The sequence below is a fragment of the Thamnophis elegans genome, chromosome Z, assembly GCF_009769535.1.
Source record: "Thamnophis elegans isolate rThaEle1 chromosome Z, rThaEle1.pri, whole genome shotgun sequence".
NCBI classification, from domain to species: Eukaryota; Metazoa; Chordata; class Lepidosauria; order Squamata; family Colubridae; genus Thamnophis; species Thamnophis elegans.
Window position 1 is genome coordinate 117,408,860 of NC_045558.1, and position 19,507 is coordinate 117,428,366.

Sequence of the window (19,507 nt, forward strand, 5' to 3'; positions counted from 1 at the left end):
AGGCTTCTGTACTTACACGCATGGCACATACAACGCCTGTGCGACGCTCCGCAGAGCTGCTGGAGCATCATGGAGGCTCGCGGAGGAGCTAAGATGCATGTGCGTGCTGCGTGTGTGTGCGCATGCTCTGTGCACATCCATGTGGACGCCGCTGGGCCCGTTCCAACTGTGCCGATTGGAACGGGATCCAAAACCCACCACTGCTTGCTGGGCATGGCGTGGTTTGGTGGGCATGGCAGGGGAAGGATACTGCAAAATCCCCATTCCCTCCGGATCAGTTAGGACTCTTGAGGCAGAGAATAGATGGGGCCGGGGCCAGTCAAAGGTGGTATTTACTGGTTCTCCAAACTACTCAAAATTTCCGCTACTGGTTCTCCAGGACTGGTTAGAACCTGCTGAATACCACTTCTGTCCTGGGGCCCTTCAGAGTCTAGGAAGGGGAGATTTTAGGAGCTACCTCTGATCCAGTCACCCTCCTGGGGTCCATTTCAATAAACATCCTTGGCAGTAGGGTTGTCATCACAGCTAAATGTTATGAACACAATTAAAATGTGACGAAGTGGCCCTTTGACCCCATAGCAGACACTGGGCCCTGGTTTTAGGGTAGGACTCATATTTGACTCACTCAGATGCAAGGGTAGGGAGGACAATTTGGAGTAAAATGATGTGGGAAGGCTTTGGCACTCTGAATAGGCCCCGAGGAGAGTTTCTCCTGATTACATCAGAGATGCTAGTGGTGATTTCTGCAATTGGTAAAATATTCTAGGGTTGATTTAAGAAGCCTTGAGAAGAGGGTGGAGTAGTCAATGGAATGAGGACTCCTACACTCAGTTGTTTTTATTGTTAGTTGTTTGTTTGTTAAATTTATTGGCCACCTATCTCGCAATGGGGTTATTCTAATCTAGGCAGCTTACAACAATAAAAATGGATAAAAGAAAAGAAGTAGAAATATAACAGTAGCAAAGTAATGGAACAATAGGATAAATAATGAAATAGAAAATGATGAGAACACAGGAATATGAAAAGGAAATATAGGTGGGGAAGCAGAGAGCAAGGGGAAAGGTGCGGTTTGCTACCAATCTAATAGCCACCTCCAGTGTGGTACTATCCGCCAACCGCTGGGTCCCCAGGCCAACCGGCAGAGCCAGGTATTCAGGCTCTTATTACAGATAGTCCTCAACTTACAATAGTTCATTTAGTGACCAAAGTTACAACAGTACTGAAAAAAAGTAACATGATTGTTTTTAGACTTAAGACCATAGCAGCATCCTAGTGGTCATGTGATCAAAATTCAAATTCTTGGCAATGACTCATACTTATGACAGTTGCAGTATCCTGGAATCATATGACTCCCTTTTGCGACCTTCTGACAACCAGTCAATGGGGAAGCCAGATTCATTTTAACAACCAGGTTACTCACTTACCAACTGCAATGATTCACTTAACAAGTGAGGCAAGAAAGGTAATCAAATTAGGCAAAATTCACTTAACAAATGTCTCACTTAACCACAGAAATGTTGGGCTCAATGGTGATTGTAAGTCGAGCCCTACCTGTACTTCATATAGGATTTGTGCATTTAATAGATGCAAACCCTGCTGTATGTTGTATCCTTTTATTACATCCAGAAATAAATCTTTTTTAAAATGTGTTCATAAATTAAATGCCACTCAGTTTTGCTGGAAACCCTTTCCCGCTTATCTTCTATAGGACCAAAGATTTCACTTGGGAATCAAATTGACATACCCTGTAAAATCTGTGGTCTCTTGCCATTGGCACCCATGTATCTATGTGCACTTTTCTTGCAACCCACATCACGCCTACCCCAGATGATTAAAAAAAAACCAATTAAGCCATGTTACCGTATCTGGGCTGAGAAACTCCAGATGACCAGTAGATGGTAGCAAAGAGATATAGGAACTCCTAACCTTTTGCTTCCATCTAGTGGTCGCCTAGTTCAAGTAACTAGTTTATGCAGCCTACATCAGGCAGCTCTAAATGTTCCTACCAGCCCCAAATGTTCTAGAGCCTGAGACTAAACCAAAGAATGATTTGATTCAGATGTGGTATTCCACAGGTTCTGACCAGTTCTGGAAAACTGATAGCGGAAATTTGGAGTAGTTCGGAGAACTGGTAAATACCACCACTGACTGGCCCTCCTCCCATCTATTCCCTGCCTCCAGAGTCCCAGCTGATTGGGAGAGAATGGGAAATTTGCAGTAACCTTCTCCAGCCACGCCCACAAAGCCATAGAACTGGTAGTAAAAAAAATTGAATCCCACCACCGATTTGATTGCTATTAACCTGACATTTGGTATGAAATCAGTGGTGGTTAGTTAAAGCCATGACACATCAAGCAGCCATGATTTAGAAGGATGGATGATTGCAATTGCTACTCTCTTTTAAAGGATTAATCTGTCTGGGAACATAAATACCTTACTGATTTATCTTTGGTGAGTGGGCACATTTCTTTGCCAATTCCCATCCATTATACCGATTGGAGAGGGGGTGCATCCAAATGAAATAAATACATGCCAGGGCAAGTTAGTTCAGTGATAATTATTGCTTTTCCCCTTCCTAACTTTCGCCACCTTCTCATTTTTAATTTTTTTAAAAAGGTAGAATGCCATTTTTTTCCCCTGACAGGAGTTTTTACTCTAAAACCATTGTATCACTGTAGTTTTTTTATAAACACAACAAGCCTGAGGGGAAAAAATATCTGACGATTTTGTTAAATATTTATAAATGTTTCTGTCTGGAACTGTACACGTATTTCTAGGGCCATAAGCAAGTTTATTCAGTAACATTTTCTATTCCTGTAAAAATCATTCTTAGTTTTTTCAGTATGGGGTGTGTGTCGATGGTGTACTATGCTTACATAGATGGGAGTAAGTTAAAGAGCCAGTTTAGTCTAGTGATTAAGATGCTGACTTAGAAACCAGGAATGGTTAGTTTTTATCCCGTGTCAGGTATGAAAGCCGGATGGGTGACTTTGTAGCCAATCACTTTCTCACAAGGTAGCTATTACGGGGAAAATGCAGGAAATCCTTGACTTACAACAGTTCATTTAGTGACCATGCAAAGTTACCACAGCACTGAAAAAGGTGACTTATGACTGTTTTCAATGTCCATTGCATAAATCCCTTGGTCATGTGATCGAAATTCAGGATCTTGGCAATTGACTCATGACAATTGCAGTGTCCCAAGCTTATGTGATCCCTTTCTGAGACCTTCTGACAAGGAAAGCCAATAGGGAAGCCATACACACTTAACAACCGTGTTACTAACTTCACAACTGCGGTAATTCACTTAACAATTGAGGCAAGGGAGGTTGTAAAATGGAGCAAAGTTCACTTAACAAATGTCTCATTTAGCAACAGAAATTTGAGGCTCAATTGTGGTCGTGAGTCGAGGACTAGGAGGCTGGTGGTGTATTGGACATGTTTGTTGCCTTGAATAAAGGCAGGATGAAAATCAAATAAGGAAATAAGCAAGCCAGCTCCAGGAAATGCAGCACAATTCGCTCATGGGTGGGATCCAGCAGCATGCTTCACTGAAAACAATGGGACAAGTTTGTAGTGATGAGCATCCACCTAATTCTTTCTGTGTAATTATGAGTCCTAAAAACCTAGAAGCGATTTTGAATATTTCCCTTTTATTTTAATCTACAGCTTTCAGAAATGGTTCTGGAAATAATTTTACCCCTTCCCAGAAAGAAGTCAACAGGGAGTTTGGTCTCTGAGTAAGTTTTATTTGCAATTTGATAAAAGAAGGGAAGATGTGTTGGGTGGCAGCTTCCGTCCAGGGTTACAATATAGCTGCTCCTTCCCATCTGTCTGGCTGCCCCTCCCTTTGATCTGAAACAATTCAGCTGGCAGAATTGGCTGTTTATTAGCGGGTGTTTGTTCAATAATGGAGCTATCTTCCACATCTTCTGAGATGGTTGGTTTTCTGTTGGTGTTCCTGGATTCATTTTGAGGGGGAGAGAGCGCAAGAGAGGATAGGATAAGTCTGAACAAGAGTAAGCCATGTTCAAAGACAATGTGGCGTAAGAGGAAAGAGGTTGGCTAGAGTGGAAAGTCCAAGCGGATGAAAAATCAAAATGGAAAATGGAAGAGAAGTCGAAGATTTTAGGAATGATGACCAAAGCTTGGCAGGGAGTCTTCATTGGAATGGAAAGGAGGAAGAACAATGTATGCCAGTTTGACAGTAACAGGTCATGTGGAAATCCAGCCTAACAACAATAACAAAAAATAAAATAGGAAGGGCAAAGATGAGCAATACTGGCAATGTAAGGATTGGTGTCTGATTTTACGAGGCAGCAGGAAGTCCTCTGGAGCAAAGCCACAAGGTTTGAGCGTAAAAAAATCTGGTTGAGCTGGCCCGGCCTTCTCTACTCGCAAGCAAGCTTCCCATCAAAACTGGACAGACAGATGGCAAATGCCTGAAGCCCACAGAGGGGGAATCGGTAATCCATGGTGAAGACATCAGAGGCCACCCGGCCAAACTGGAGCACGATGTAGTCAGCTGCAAACCAAGGAGATGAAAGACTATTGAGGCAAAACAAAAGATCCACCCAAAACTTCATTTCTTCACTCTTTATGCTTGCCTATCTCCTAAACCTTCCTCAAAAAAACCAACCATCTCCCAGGGCTTCCTTCCCTGATGATTGAGCACATCCAACTCTTCCCCAAGCTTATCCTGAGTTGTCTATCTTTCATTCATACTCCTGGGGCTTGATGAAGAGCAATATGGAACCCTTCATGCATGATTTGGGGGCATGTTTTTAGCACTGGTTCACTCCGAGATGAAACTTGTGCATCTGACCTCTTACCTCAATTCGGATCAGGACTATTAGAAAGCTGAGCAGTTAACATACTGGGCTTGCCACCCACACTGAGACCTGAGCACCATGTGGCAGGGTGAGTTCCCATCTTTGCCCCAGCTCCTGAGAAGCTAGCAGTTGAAAAGCATGAAAATTTGAGTAGATAAATAGGTACCACTTCTGTGGGAAGGTAACAGCATTCCATAAAGTCATGCTGGCTACATGAGCACAGAAATGCCATTGGTCAGCACTGGCTCAATGCCCTTGAAATGGAGATGAGAACTGTCTCCTATACTCAGCAATGACTAGCGGAGTAAAATCCACAGGGATTCCTTTTGCTTATTAGAAAATAATTTTCCCAGCACATATTGAGATTGACCAAAGCAGCCAAGAGATTCCTAGGGGAACAGTTTAGTATTGAAAAGGAGGATACTGATGCTCTCATGTTCATATTCTCCATCTACAGTATAGGAGTCCTTGACATTTATTATAGAAGATAGCTGTTGTAGCTAGCTGTTGTTAATAACCTTTCACTCCCTGAATATCTTATCTTCTTCTAGGGCTTTTGAAATTGGTGGCCACTGCTGTGTTCAGTGGAAGAAAATTCTACAATTTTAATTATATACCATGTGAGAATATCTGCCCTGAATCATCCACCATTAGATTTCATAGAAAGGGCGTTGGTACTTACCTGATACGCCTCTTCTAATAGAGTAGAGATAGCATCCACTTATGGATTAACCCTGTCTGTTCTCCGATTGGACTGAGTCTGATTAATAATTAATTAGCCACCTATATAATCCGTCTCTGTGAGTGACTCCATCCAGCTTTGCAATGAAGAACAAAGACACAGACTCCATGTGTTATCTAATCTTCAATTTTAGTAAATCATGTAGTGCAAAACCAAAAAGAAAGTCCACAAGCACAAATAAGGTAACGAACAACAACATCATCAACCTTATTCCCAGGTAAGCATGGAAAAACAGTCTCCATACAGGGCGGGGCTGGATGCTATCTCCACTCTATTAGAAGAGGCGTATCAGGTAAGTACCAATGCCCTTTCTCAATAGAGCTGGAGATAGCATCAACTTATGGGACATACCCAAGCTAGTCCCCGTAAGGAGGGAAGAGACTGTTGGGCTACCTGTTGGTATGGACTGCTTGCAGAACCCTGCGGCCGAAGGCAGCGTCTGCCGAAGTGAATTTGTCCAGCTTATAATTCTGACTAAAGGGCGAAAGGGTCGCCCACACCGCCACCCTGCAAATCTCCTCCAGGGAGGCCTGGGTATTCCACGCAGCAGAAGTGGCCGTGCTTCTGGTGGAATGGGCCGTAATCCCCTGTGGGACTGGCTCCTCGTTGGAGAAATAGGCTGTGGCGATACATTTTCTAACCCATCTACCTATGGTAGTGACCGAAACCCCCTGCCCCAGAGAGGAAGGCTGGAAAGAAACAAAGAGGTGTTCTGTCTTCCACAAATCCGATGTCCTCTGGAGATAGGTTTGAAGGGTCTGCCGGACATCTAGCATGTGCCACTGCTCCTCTAAGAATCTCGAAGGCGAGGGACAAAAATCAGGTAATATAATTTCTTGTGCCTGATGGAACAACAAATTGACCTTGGGCAGAAGGAGGGGTCAAGACTGAAGATCACCCTATCTTCATAAAAGGTGCACAGACCCTCCCCAATGGATAGTGCCTGGAGTTCTGATATCCTCCATGCAGATGTGATGGCAACTAAGAATGCAACTTTCAGGGAAAGAAATTGCAGAGGAATCGTATCTATGGGCTCAAATGGGGTTTTCGTGAGGGAGGTGAGGACCTTAGACAAGTCCCATGTGGGATATCTGTGTACTATAGGTGGCCTTAAATTAGAAGCCCCTTTCAAAAATTTCCTAATCGCTGGGTGTTGAGATAACGATTGGCCCCCTCCCCAGGACAACAAAGTTGACAAGGCCGCTACCTGTCGCCTAAGGGTATTGGGCAATAATCCCTTTTCCAGCCCATCCTGGAGGAACTCCAGGACTTGGGGAACCGAGGCCGAAACCAGAATTATCTTATTAGAACACCATTCACAAAACACCCGTCAGGTAGCGTTATAAATACGATCCGTGGAGGGTCGCCTGGACACCTGTATAATGTCTATGACCCTAGCGGAGAACCTGTCCAGTCTCAGACCTTCCCGCTCAAGCGCCAGGCAGTTAGTTGGAGCCACTGGGGGTCCGGGTGCTCCAGCGATCCCTGGCTAAGGGACGCCTGGTCTGGCGGAATCCTCCAGGGCCTCTCCACGGACAATGTCTGAAGATCCACAAACCATGGCCAACGTGGCCAATGCGGGGAAATGAGTATGATCTCCACCCTGGATGCAATGATCCTGTGTACGACCCTGGGTAATATAGCAGTCCCTGAGGTCAGGGCCAGCGGAGGGCCTCTGCCCCTTCTGCCCTGTTGCGGGGAACCTTGTGAGGAACCATGGTAGCTGGGCATTGGCTGGAGAGGTGAAGAGATCCATGACCGGAACCCTGAACTGTTGCATAATTGCCTGGAAAAGAGATCCAGGATAGAGCAGCTGAGCTAGTCTGCCCTCACATTGTCCACCCCTGAAATGTGTTCAGCGAGGAGGCACAGGAGGTGAACCTCTGCCCAGCGACCCAACTCTTCTGCCTCCCCCATCAGCTATCTCGACCGGGTGCCCCCCTGCCTGTTTACATGGGCCTTGGCTGTAATGTTATCTGTCAGAATCTGCACAAGGGTTCCCCTTGACCATGTCTACAAAGTGGAGGAGGCCAAGACAGATGGCCCTAAGCTCGTGGAGATTAATACTCAAGGCACTTTCCTCCTTGACCACTTTCCCTGAGCCAAATGTGCGGGAAGATGGGCGCCCCAACCTGTGAGACTCGCATCAGTTGTGATAGTGATCCTGCCCTCACCCCAAAATGACACCCTCTGTTAATCGCAGGAGACCTCCACCAATGTAAGGAGCCACGTACCTCGCTAGGCAAGGTAACACTAGCCAGGGAAGTACTCCTCCACCCTGCCTTACTCCTTCTAATATTGACTGCAAGGAGTGCATTTTAAAACGTCGATATATCAAGTATTTATTAAGACACTTCAAATTCAAAATAGCCCTCCAGCCCCCCAAGGACTTGGGGATAACAAACAACACAGAATAGAAACCCTGAAAACACTGTTCGACCAGCACTCGTTGGATGGCTTCAATGTCTAGAAGATGACATATGGCCAAGCTCATTAAGAACTGCCATTGCCTATTCCCCGAGACTGGAGACCTAATGAAAAAATGTGGAGGGAACGAAAGGAACTCAAGGGCCAAACCCGTCTTAACTGTAGTGAGGATCCAACTGTCAGAAGTGGTGGCTTCGAAATGAATTAACCAGCCGCCAATGGGGAACCAATCTCCAGGCAGCTCAGGGCCTACGGTAGAATTGGTTCCCCCTGCCCCAAAAGGGCCGCTTGGACTGATTGCCCCGCTGTTGGCAGTACGGTTGCTGTCTCTGGCGTTGCCCAAAGCTACTCTGCTGCCTAAAGGTGGGTGGGTTATAATCCTGGTTCCTAAAGGATCCCCCGTAATCTAGTTGTCTAGCCTCCTGCCGCCTGGGATATGGCCCCGAGCGATACAGCCCCTTCTTGTGGGCAAGATCTTACACTTAGCTTTTCCCCCTACTAGGAGAGGCGTGAGGGAATCCCCGAATAGCTCCCCCCTTGCATGGCTCAGAGGTCAGACGCCACTTGTGCCAGAGATCAGTCTGCCATGGGCACAGCCACAGGAGTCTACGGGAGGCCATGGAGGACACCATGGCCCGTGATGTGAATCTGGTGACACTCAGGGTGGCATCAGCCAAAAACTGCACTGTAGCTATGATTTTGTTCAGGTCCTGGTGTGCCCTGGAATCCCCAGCCGGGACTCTCCCCTGTAGCTGCTGCAACCAGCTCAAGTTTAAGTTTAAGTTTAATAACATTTATATGCCGCCCAATCCCGTAGGACTCCGGGCGGCTTACAATACAAAATAAATAAAAAAAGAATAGAAGAAAAGAAAATATAGATTTAAAAGACACACCATACACTCCGTTCTAAATGGGGCTGGACCGTATTTTGGGGTCATCAGCCCCAGGCCTGCCGGAACAGCCAGGTTTTAGTGGCTTTATGGAAGGCCAAGAGAGTGGGAAGGGTCCGGATCTCTGCGGGTTGATCGTTCCACAGGGCCGGGGCAGCTACAGAGAAAGACCTTCCTCAAGTAGTCGCCAACCGGCATTGCCCGGTCGACGGTACCCAAAGGAGGCCCAGCCTGTGGGATCTTATAGGTCGTTGGGAGGTATGTGGCAGGAGGCGGTCCCGTAGATATCCAGGTCCCAAGCCATGTAGGGCTTTAAAAGTAACGACCAGCACCTTGAAGCGCATTCGGAGACTGATGGGAAGCCAGTGCAGCTCGCGGAGGACAGGTGTAATATGGATGTACCTAGGTACACCCAATATCGCGCACGCGACCGCATTCTGGACCAATTGTAGTCTCCGAACACTCTTCAGGGGCAGCCCCAAGTAAAGCGCATTACAGTAATCAAGCCTAGAGGTGATGAGAGCATGAGTGACCATTTGAAGTGCCTCCTGGTCCAGGTAGGACCGCAACTGGTGCACCAGGCGAACCTGGGCGAAAGCCCCCCTGGTCACAGCCGACAGGTGGTGTTCTAATGTCAACAGAGAATCCAGGAGGACACCCAAGTTGTGGACCCTCTTTGAGGAGTGAAGAGTTTCGCCCCCCAGGCTAAGAGATGGGATATCTGGTCTGTTCTTGGGGGGGGGGGCAACATCAATAGCCACTCGGTCTTGTCTGGATTGAGTGCCAGCTTGTTTACTCCCATCCAGACCCTGACAGCCTCCAAGCACTGGCACATCACTTCTACCGCTTCGCTGAGTTGGCACAGGGCGGACAGATACAACTGGGTAACGTCCGCGTATTGATGATATTTGATCCTATGCCGCCGAATGATCTCACCCAGCGGCTTCATGTAGATGTTAAATAGGAAGAGGGACAGGACCGAGCCCTGAGGCGCCCCATATTTTAGGGGCCTAGGGGTCGATCTCTGTCCTCCAACCAACACCGACTGCGATCTATCCGAGAGGTAAGAGGAGAACCACCGTAACACGGTGCCTCCCGATCCCACCTTTCCCAATCGTCGCAGAAGGATACCATGGTCGATGGTATCGAAGGCCGCTGAGAGGTCAAGAAGAACCAGGATAGAGCTAGAACAAGAAAAAAAGGAAGCTGCCGCTGAAGCCCGGACCGCCCTAGTGGCCGCTTGGTGGCCCCGCTGAAGGGTTTGGTCAACTTTCTTGTTGACAACTGCGCTCTGGGCACTGAGGTGATTGGTCCACCCCCATGTTGGACTTGAGGTCATTGTGTGCGCAAACTTGGATAGCTGGTGGAGGTGGTGGCGGTGCACCTTGCTGCAACCCAGCTGTAATCCCCCATTTAATGGCCTCTGTAATGAAGGACTGGTAGTCCAGAGGCATGGCCGGGGCCAGGTACTCGTGACGGAGGCTCGCAGCCGTGGGCGTAAATGTGGCTTCCACATGCCTGCTAGGTAGGCGAGGTTCCATAGGGGATGGCAGCACAGATTGCCCCTAGATCCCTGAGGTATTAATAGACAGCATGGGACTAAATGGACCAGGCCCAGAATCCAACTGCGAGGGAGGGTTGCGGCTTGAGATGGTAGTGGGGGAATAGGAATGAAGCCCAGGCTTGGTCTGGGGGTTGGCCTCCTTGTCTGCCGATTTGGAAGCCTTCTTAGACTTGGAGCCCTTGCTGGAGGATTTAGAGTCCTTAGAGCCTTTATCATGTAGCTTATTTGCACTGCCACTTTGGGATGAGGCAGGCAGGACCAGGAGATCGGGGCCTCCAGCCACTGACAGCAAACCTCCCTGACTGCTTCCTTCCATGCCAGGTTGGCCTGACGCTGTGCTGTCTGCCATCGGAGGGACCGTTAGTATTCAAAATGTCGGCCACACTAAATTCCTTATTCAAATGGCGCTCGTGCCAAATTTCTCCTCCTCCAAACGGCCGCTGGCGCTCTCTCTGGGCTTCTGATGGCTCCCAGTGTGGACCAGTGCGGACACTCATGCCCTGAATTGCCGCCTGCGGGCCTCGCAGGGCGCAAAGGCAGTTTATGAGGGCCATTTGACTCCCTGTGGCGTCAGCGTGTCATTTTATGAAGGCATAGCTGTTCCGCCCTCCCTAGCCTGGAGAGGTTGGGCCAATGCCGGTAAGGAGCCCGGCAGCCACGGAGGTACGCTGCGGAATCGGCTGCTAACAGCAAGTGGGGGGGGGGGGTGCTGTCCCGGGAATCGCAGCGTGCAGTGAAGGGGCTGGATTTTCAGCACGCGATCAGTCCCCCCCACCCCTTGCACCTGCGGCTCGAGGCTGGTAGAAAACCTCAGTGAGCCTCTTTCCAATAGCCTAAGGCTCTCCTGGTCATTGATCTCCAGCCCACTCTTTGTCCCATGATTACTCACTTTTAAACAAGTTCACTAAAGAAAGATTCTATCAGTACTGGATAACACGACTGTCCAGAGTGGACTGAGATGGAAAGCTGGGTGGAGTCACTCACAGAGATGGGTTATAGAGGTGGCTAATTAATTATTAATCAGACTCAATTCAATCGGAGAACGGAGAGGGTTAACCCATAAGTGGATGCTATCTCCAGCTCTATTGAGAATAACCACAATTTCCAGAATTATGTGAAAGGGGCAAAACAATCTTCCAATCTATTTTCCTCATCTACAACATGGACAACTTTATACCCATTTCGTGCTCATCAACTTTATTTGTCCTTCCAAGCCACAAATATTTGAGGAAACTGCCTAATCCTTTGGTTATCAAATTCCTTTTGGTGATGGAGAGATGAAGCTATCACAACGGTTTCCATACTTTAAATGAGATTGGTTGTCCATAAGTTTCTTACAATAGTAGGGGTTCTTTTTCCTATTCAACCTCAAGAAAGAGTTTGCCTTTTTCATAACCGCTACATACTGCACCACTGTGTTCACTAAACTAAATACCCCAATCCTATGATCTTGTTCCTGTCAATTCTTGTCAAAACTCTAATCTCATTCACATATCTATGTGTAAAACATACTTCCTAATGCTGGTGCTTATGCTGGTATTCCTTTGTTCTAACCACCTTAAATAATTTCATATTTGGCAGAAAAACTGGCCACAATTGGTTTACCTCTAAATTAGTCTCACTAAATGGGACTTCTGCATAGCTAGCTAGCTAGTTAGCATCAGCTTGCAAAATCTTCTGCACTCTCCCAAATCTTGCCCACTACTCACGGTCGTCTTCTGAGATGATTTGGAAGTTCTTGACGGAAGCCTGTGTGACCCGCCCATGGAAGTTGAGTACGTATGACTGGGTCTCCTCGTTCCAAGCAGGCACCTTGTTCTGGAGTTTGATCAAATTTTGCATATTCCGGTTCTGGTATCGCAACAGTAAAGTTTCATGTTCCTTTAGGCAGAGAAGTACAAACATGTTTGTACCAGAATTCCTACGCTGGTTGTTTTTCTCCAAAAATAGAAGCAATAAGAATCACTCACATTTTTAGGTTGGATGCAGATCCTCTCATTCTCTGAATTCATTCCAGGAATTATCACTGTCATTTTCCGTGGACCTCTGAAACCCAAAACATTGGTCTCCTGCAAGGGGACAGGGATGACAAGTGAGAAATCTATGCTTTTAATTCTGAATAACAGAATAAGAAAAAGGGACCTTGGAGGTCTTCTAGTCCAGCTCCCTGCTCAACCAGGAGACCCTATACCATTACAGACAAGGGACTGTCCAGTCTGTTCTTAAAAGCCTCCAGTGATGAAGCACCTACAGCTTCTGGAGGTAAGTCATTCCACTGGTTAATTGTTCTCACTGTTAGAAGATTTCTCCTTAGGTCTAGATTGCTTCTAGAGAGCCGTGGTGGCACAATGGTTAGAATCCAGTACTGGATGCTAATTCAGCTCATTGCCGGGAGTTCAATTCTGGCCGGCTAAAGGTTCTCCATCCTTCTGAGGTTAGTAAACGGAGGACCCAGATTGTTCGGAGCAACATGCTGACTCTGTAAACCACTTAGAAAGGGCAATAAAGCACTCTGAAGTGGTATATAAGTCTAAGTGCTATTGCTATTGCTTCTCTCTTTGATTAGTTTCCATCCATTGTTTCTTGTTCTGCCTTCAGGTGCTTTGCAGAATAGGTTGACCACCACCCCCTTCTTTGTGGCAACCCTTGAGATATTGGAACACTGCCATCATGTCATCCTTGGTCTTTCTTTTCATTAAAAAATACCAAGTTGAGGAAATTAATTTTAAAAGGTGCAATATTTGAAGTGCTCTTTTTTTCCTGGTTAGAATGGAAAATCTCTAAAAAAGATTATAAATTATCAATCAGCATATCCTTTTATTTTATCTGGAGAAGGTCATCCTTCCTCTGATCATCTTTTAAAAAATAGCCACTTGAGTTAACAAAATGAAATGTCTTTCCGTTCCAAAGTATATTAGAAAAATTGTCGAAGGATCTAACAGTTTAGTTGCCCTGCCAGGGTAATCATGGATCCATATCAAGTAAGAAAAATGCCACATAATTGGATAATGGCCAAAGGGAAGGCAGAGGAAACCACATGGCTTCAAAGACCAATTTTAGAAATGCAGAATTTATCAATTTTTGAGAAAATTATATATTTGGCTAATCAGAAAATGTCACATTACCTATTGTTCCTTTGGAAAAAATAATTGGATAGGTTTAGCTAACACTAAAAATCTTTCAGGTGATATCGGATAACTACATTTTGTTTCTTCATCTTTTGATTTTCTTGTTATTACTTACTTTCTTTTTTGTGTATGATAAATTATTCATTTTTATTTTACATCATTTATCTTTGTTTTAAAATGAATTCATTAAAATTCTCTGGTACAGTAAACAAAAATCAATGTTACTGAATCAAGCTACTGAGCTGTCTGGTTTAGTACAGTCTCCTTGGACTGAGTATTATAGGAGATGACCCTGAGGGAAGGGTCAAATGCAACATCAGTTTCAACTTAAAACCACAATTGAGTCCAAAATTTCTGTTGCTAAGTGAGACATCTGTTAAGTGACTTTTGCCCAATTTTACGACCTCTCTTGCCTCTGTTAAGTGAATCTCTGCAATTGTTAAGTTAGTAACCCAGTCGTTAAATTATCTGGCTTCCCCATTGGCTTTGCTTGTCAAAAGGTTGCAACAGGGGATCACATAACCTTGGGACACAGCAATGGTCATAAAGTATGATCCAGTTGCCAAGCTTCTGAATTTTGATCACAGGACCATGGGGATGCTACAAATGTTCTAACTCTGAAAAAATGGTCATAAATCCCTTTTTTCAGTGTCGTTGTAACTTTGAACGGTCACTAAATGAACTGCTGTAAGTTGAGGACTACATGTAGTTCAGATTCTTGCAGAGTGCTTAAGCTTGCAATAATTTTGCAATAAATAAATAAACCAATTTTGTTGTATTTAAGTACAATGACAATAAAGATTACACTTAAATCTATGTATTCATTTGAACTGCCTGGATTTCCTGATTCTTTGTGCTTGACATGTATTTTTTGGCACTTGCATCTCTCAGAATAAAGATAATTCTTCATTTATGACCGCAACTTAGGACCAAACCTTCTGTTGCAAAGCAATGTGGTTATTAAGAGAGTCATGCCCAATAGTACGATGTTTTTGCTGTGTTTATTAAGCAAATATTGCTTATCAGAAGCCTCCTAGGAAGGGTGTGGTGCACATGGCAATCCTATGACCCGGGACACTTACACCATCATAATACATGCCAGTTGCTAAATGCCCAAACACTGATCATGTGAATGAGGGGACACTTTTTTCACTTTTTTCAAACTTCAAATAGTTGTTAAATGAATAGTTGTAAATTGAGGGCTACCTATATATAGCAGCATATCAGTTCCTCCTTGGTCAGCTCTGTGATACTTACATAGCAAATGGCAACTAACTCTTGACGTAGGTGGGCAGTTTCTGGAACAAAAGGTTTTTTTTCTGGATTGATTCCATTGTCAAACACAGTGAATTTGGTCCCAAGCATATTAGATCTAGAAATCAAGCAAAAAAGGGTTGTTTACTTTAAGCATCTTAGAGCCTGCCATATTACCTTGTGCCACGCCCTCACGTTAATTGAGAACCCAAAGCTAGGATGAAAACTACATATTAGCACCCACTAAGTATATTAAAAAAACAAAGCAAGTACACCAAAAGATTCTAGAAACTGTAGTGTTGTTATAAACAAAATTCCTCAACAAGGAAACTCTGTCTTAACTATGGAAGAAAGCTTGATAATGAAAAAAGTACATAATAGAGTACAGGAACTATACTCTCCAAAATCAGTCCTTTATATTTAGGTCTCCCCTCAAAATAGGATAGGGTATCTGGGAAAGTTTTCAGGAATGTGCTTTTTACATTATGCTCTAAACCTTTTCTAGCTCTTTTCAGGTACACCCCAGGGCAGTGTTTCTCAACCTTGTTAACTTGAAGATACGTGAGCTTCAATTTTCAGAATTTTTGGTAGTTGAAGTCCACACATCTTCAAGCTGCCAAGGTTGAGAAACACTGCTCCAGGGTCTTCATGTGCTTCTCACTTCAACATCAGATGCATAGAACAACATTGTAACTGTAAATGCTAAACTTGCAAATGGGAAACCTAAATTTCTAAATTTCATGGGAAAACACCCTCCCTCAGCTAGGAAACAAAGAATCCTTGGCCATTCCCTTTTTTTTTCAGTCAAATCATTTCAGCTTATACTGAGAATGAAAAGGACCAAGTAATGGATTTCACACACACACATATATATATTCCCATGTCTGATATATAGAGAATTATGACACCTTGAGGACATCAAGTACAAGGGAAGAACTATTGGTTTACATGGTGTTATTTTTCTACTGAAAACTGTACAGAAAACTTTGCCTCTATTAGAAAGTCATAGATAGGAGAAAGGTGGGCATCTTCAGTCACATAAGGACCATCTTTTACAATTTATTATTATGATATTTTCTGGTGCTTCTTAATGTCAGTCTGAGTGGCTGTGCTATTGTTCCCATTCTAAATCCTGACAGTTACGTACTGTACTTAGCTTCTCAAATATATGGATGATAACATCAATAGGGAGTATACCTATGAATTGTTTGTCTTTTCAGGATCCTGAAACGAAATTAGCAGCTAACTGGCTTTCAGGGAATGTTATTGAAAAAAGGAAGCAGAGGAGATTAAGCATCAAAGCCTCCCGAGGATTCTGTCTTCTGCAATTTGGAAGTGAAGAAAAATTAACAACTAAAAGGAAGAGCCCAGGGGGAAGTCTCTCTTCTCCTTATCTTATTCTATTCTTTGTGGATTAAAAGTGTTTTTAATGGCTATTGACAGTTAGCTATGGGGTTGTATTACGGTTTGGAGAGAGCCATTTACCTGCAATCAGAAAAGACTACATTGGCTAGTGAAGTATAATCTTTACTGTCATTGTACTTAAATACAAGGAAATTGGTTTGAAGAAAATAATAACAACAACAACAACAACAACAACAACAACAGAGGGAAATCCTTCTTCTTCTATTTTAACTATTTTTTGTGGATTTAAAGTGCTTTGAAAAGAAAAGTGGTAGGGGAGTGAGAGAGGCAGCCAGAGTGTGACCTTGGATTCAGGAAGAGGCTTTGAGGTTGTGGTTAGGGATTTGCTGCTTTTGCAACGTTGTTTTGACTGCAACCATCTACAGCTGTGGACTGGATTGGATTAATTTTAAAATTGAGCAATAGAATCTGGAAGATTCTAAATTTGTAACTAAATGTGGTATAACACAAAAATTTAAAAATATGTTAAAATAGTTAAAACTTGAATAATGGAGTTTGGATGTATGGCGAATTATTTGTGATGTTGAAAACTGCGCATGAAACATTGATTGATAAAGGAAAGCTAGGAAATCAAAGGGATCATACAGAACAAGAAAAAGGAGAAGAGGGGGTAAAAGTGAAGACAAATAAGGTACAGGAAGATAATGTGGAAAAAAGAAAATAAAGTGCAGATAGAAGGTTTCACTGGGATTTACAGTCAAAAAGGAAAAGTAGATAAAGGGGGGGGGGGAAAATCATTCAAAAAAGAAACCACAAAATAGTAAGGAAAGGAGGTGAACAGGGGAAACCCTGGAGGAAGTTACTAGAATAATAAAAGTAAATACGCTGAAGAAAAGTTACAACAACAACAAAAATAGGGGAAAGAAAGTAGAGGAAAGGGGGAGAAAATAATAAAAATTAATAATTAATATTTTAATAAAATAATAAAATAAAATAATTAAAGCTGGGATTTTTGGGGGCCCAAGAGAAATTGGTTAAAAGGGGAAGAAAGAAGAGACTAAAGAGAATAGTAGTAAGGTTGTTATTGTTACGTAACTAATTAAGAAACAGAAATGATAGTATATTGTTAATGGAAGAAAAAATTTGAAACAAATGTTTTCTATGCTTAAATTGAATTAGAGGATGCATGCTGTTTATAGAAAAATATACCATTGGAGAAAATAAGAAATGAAAATTTGATGTAATTCTGAAGGGGCAATTAAGCATATTGTTTATGTATTAAGAAAAAAATAACTATAAAGATGGAAAATAAAGGAAGAGAATAATTTGGCTGAAAGTGAAAACAAGACTATGTAATTGAGAGGATTTAAACATAAATCTTCAATGGGAAAAAAATTGGTCCTTTCTGGCTGAAAAAATATTGAGTTTCATAGCTTCTCTGAATGCAACACAATAAAACTTCACCGGAATCATTTTTCAAAATTTCTGTCTTGGATTACTATTGAGTCCTTGACTTATGACTGTAATGGAGATGCCCAACACAATTTTACAACCTATTTTGTGGCAATCATTAATAGCAAACCTACAGTTTGCTATGACACTGCAAAGGTCAGACATGCAAGCATTGGTCGCAAAGTTACTTGTTCATCACTGTTGTAACTTTGAATGGTGGTTGCCCATGACAATCACTAAGTGAGGTCTACCTATTTTGGAGAGTAATGTCACTGAATGGTCTGCTAGGAAATACATGATTTTGGCCCAGTGTGGCTATTATGCAAGGGTATTAAAGATGTCAAAATGGTGGATGCAACTGGGTGAACAAAGCTGCACCCTTCTTTAATGTGCACCACATTTCAACAGCCTAGTCATCCTTTCATTTCAATGACAGTGACCCTCTGTCCACCATAGAAAACATTTTGAAGAAGCAACCGTAACATGTTCTCAAATATTTGTGTTCACTGATGCCAAAGGTCTACCTTATCCTGCTTCAGAACTTATGTACATTATCCCATAAATAAAATACTGGGGTAACATGCACTTGACGTACTAAAGATCTTAGAGTTTCTAATGCTTGGCAAAGTGATAGAGTACTAGATTTCAACTTCCACAATCCCCCACCCTAGTCAGGAATTCTGGGAATTCATTCAACACTTCTGGAGAATATCCATTGGAAAAACCTCAACTATTGGATGTAGATCTACTTGCTACTCACACCTGCTTTTAATAGGCTCCAAACTAAACACACCTGACTTTTCCAATGAAGTTTTCACCACCTCGTGAAAGATCAATTGGATCTAAAGAAATAAGGTAATTTGAAGTCTTGCTTTTTTTCCTCTTCCTTCCAGACATGAGGAACCGCTGAAAGGGAACACCAAATTATCAATGAGATTCATTCCTAGTTGCCCTTTTAATTGCCATCACTGTTGTTTCAATGTATTGAACAGTCAAAGAGAACAAAGATGCAAATTGTCATAATAGCAAATTCATTTTTATAGAACTATCTTTTGCTCAGATTGGGTTTGTACACCATAAAAAAACATAGTTTTCTCAGCTTGATTTATTTTATTGTGTGAACACCGCTCTGGGGTTTTTCCGTAGTAGCCTTCCCGAAGCAGGGTGTCCTCCAAATATATGGACTCTAATTTGGCTATCGGTGACAATTCTGAGAGCTGAAGTCTACCCTAAATATGTTTCAGTGGGAACAAAAGGTCCCTTCTGTTTTTGACAGGATTCAGACAATCCACCTGCTTCCTGAAAGTAAGTTCAAATGAGATTGCAGCATGAAATTAAGATGAATCAAAATATTTTAATATCAGCCTCGATAAGGTGATAAAAGGCAGTACAGATGAAGACTCTCTCAAGTGAATGGCTTCAAAAATACATCCATGTTTTTTTATAAAATAAAATAGAAGCATTTTGACACCTTCATATTTTTCAACTTCAGGTTGACTTTTCCAGTCATGTACTGAACAGGTCCCATCCTATTAGCTCTTTCAAAATCAGTGAAAGATGGCTAGATATTGCCACCTTCTATGACTGGCAACCATTACAAGAGTAAATGAACTCAGCATTATTAGTATCACAGCATCATTGCTAGTGTTGTGAGCTTCTAGCTAATGCATTGTCACTTCAAGTATATAAGACTGATCAGTCTTTAAGGAATTGTAGGCACTTTCGAAGATCAAATAAGTATGAAGGATACCTTGAAAGACATATTGTTCTGATATTTAGCTATTTCTGATAGACTGACACTATGTTTGTAAGATGAATCCTTTACACAGCATCTAGCAAAGAATATTTTTAAA

The 19,507-nt window shown here is 43.1% G+C and overlaps 1 protein-coding gene and 1 pseudogene across 1 annotated transcript in view; both read right to left on the bottom strand.

The window, feature by feature from the left end:
• Positions 1-3,712: 3,712 nt before the first annotated feature.
• TULP2 (TUB like protein 2) overlaps positions 3,713-19,507 on the bottom strand; it is a 44,132-nt gene continuing 28,337 nt past the window's right edge. The window contains exons 12-16 of the mRNA XM_032236903.1: positions 18,448-18,560; positions 14,841-14,955; positions 12,426-12,524; positions 12,165-12,336; positions 3,713-4,525 (exon numbers count right to left, since the gene is read on the bottom strand). Coding sequence (XP_032092794.1) covers positions 4,392-4,525; positions 12,165-12,336; positions 12,426-12,524; positions 14,841-14,955; positions 18,448-18,560 — 633 coding nt within the window. The 3' untranslated portion in view covers positions 3,713-4,391. The remainder of the gene's footprint in view (positions 4,526-12,164; positions 12,337-12,425; positions 12,525-14,840; positions 14,956-18,447; positions 18,561-19,507) is intronic.
• LOC116522168 lies at positions 4,542-8,820 on the bottom strand (annotated as a pseudogene).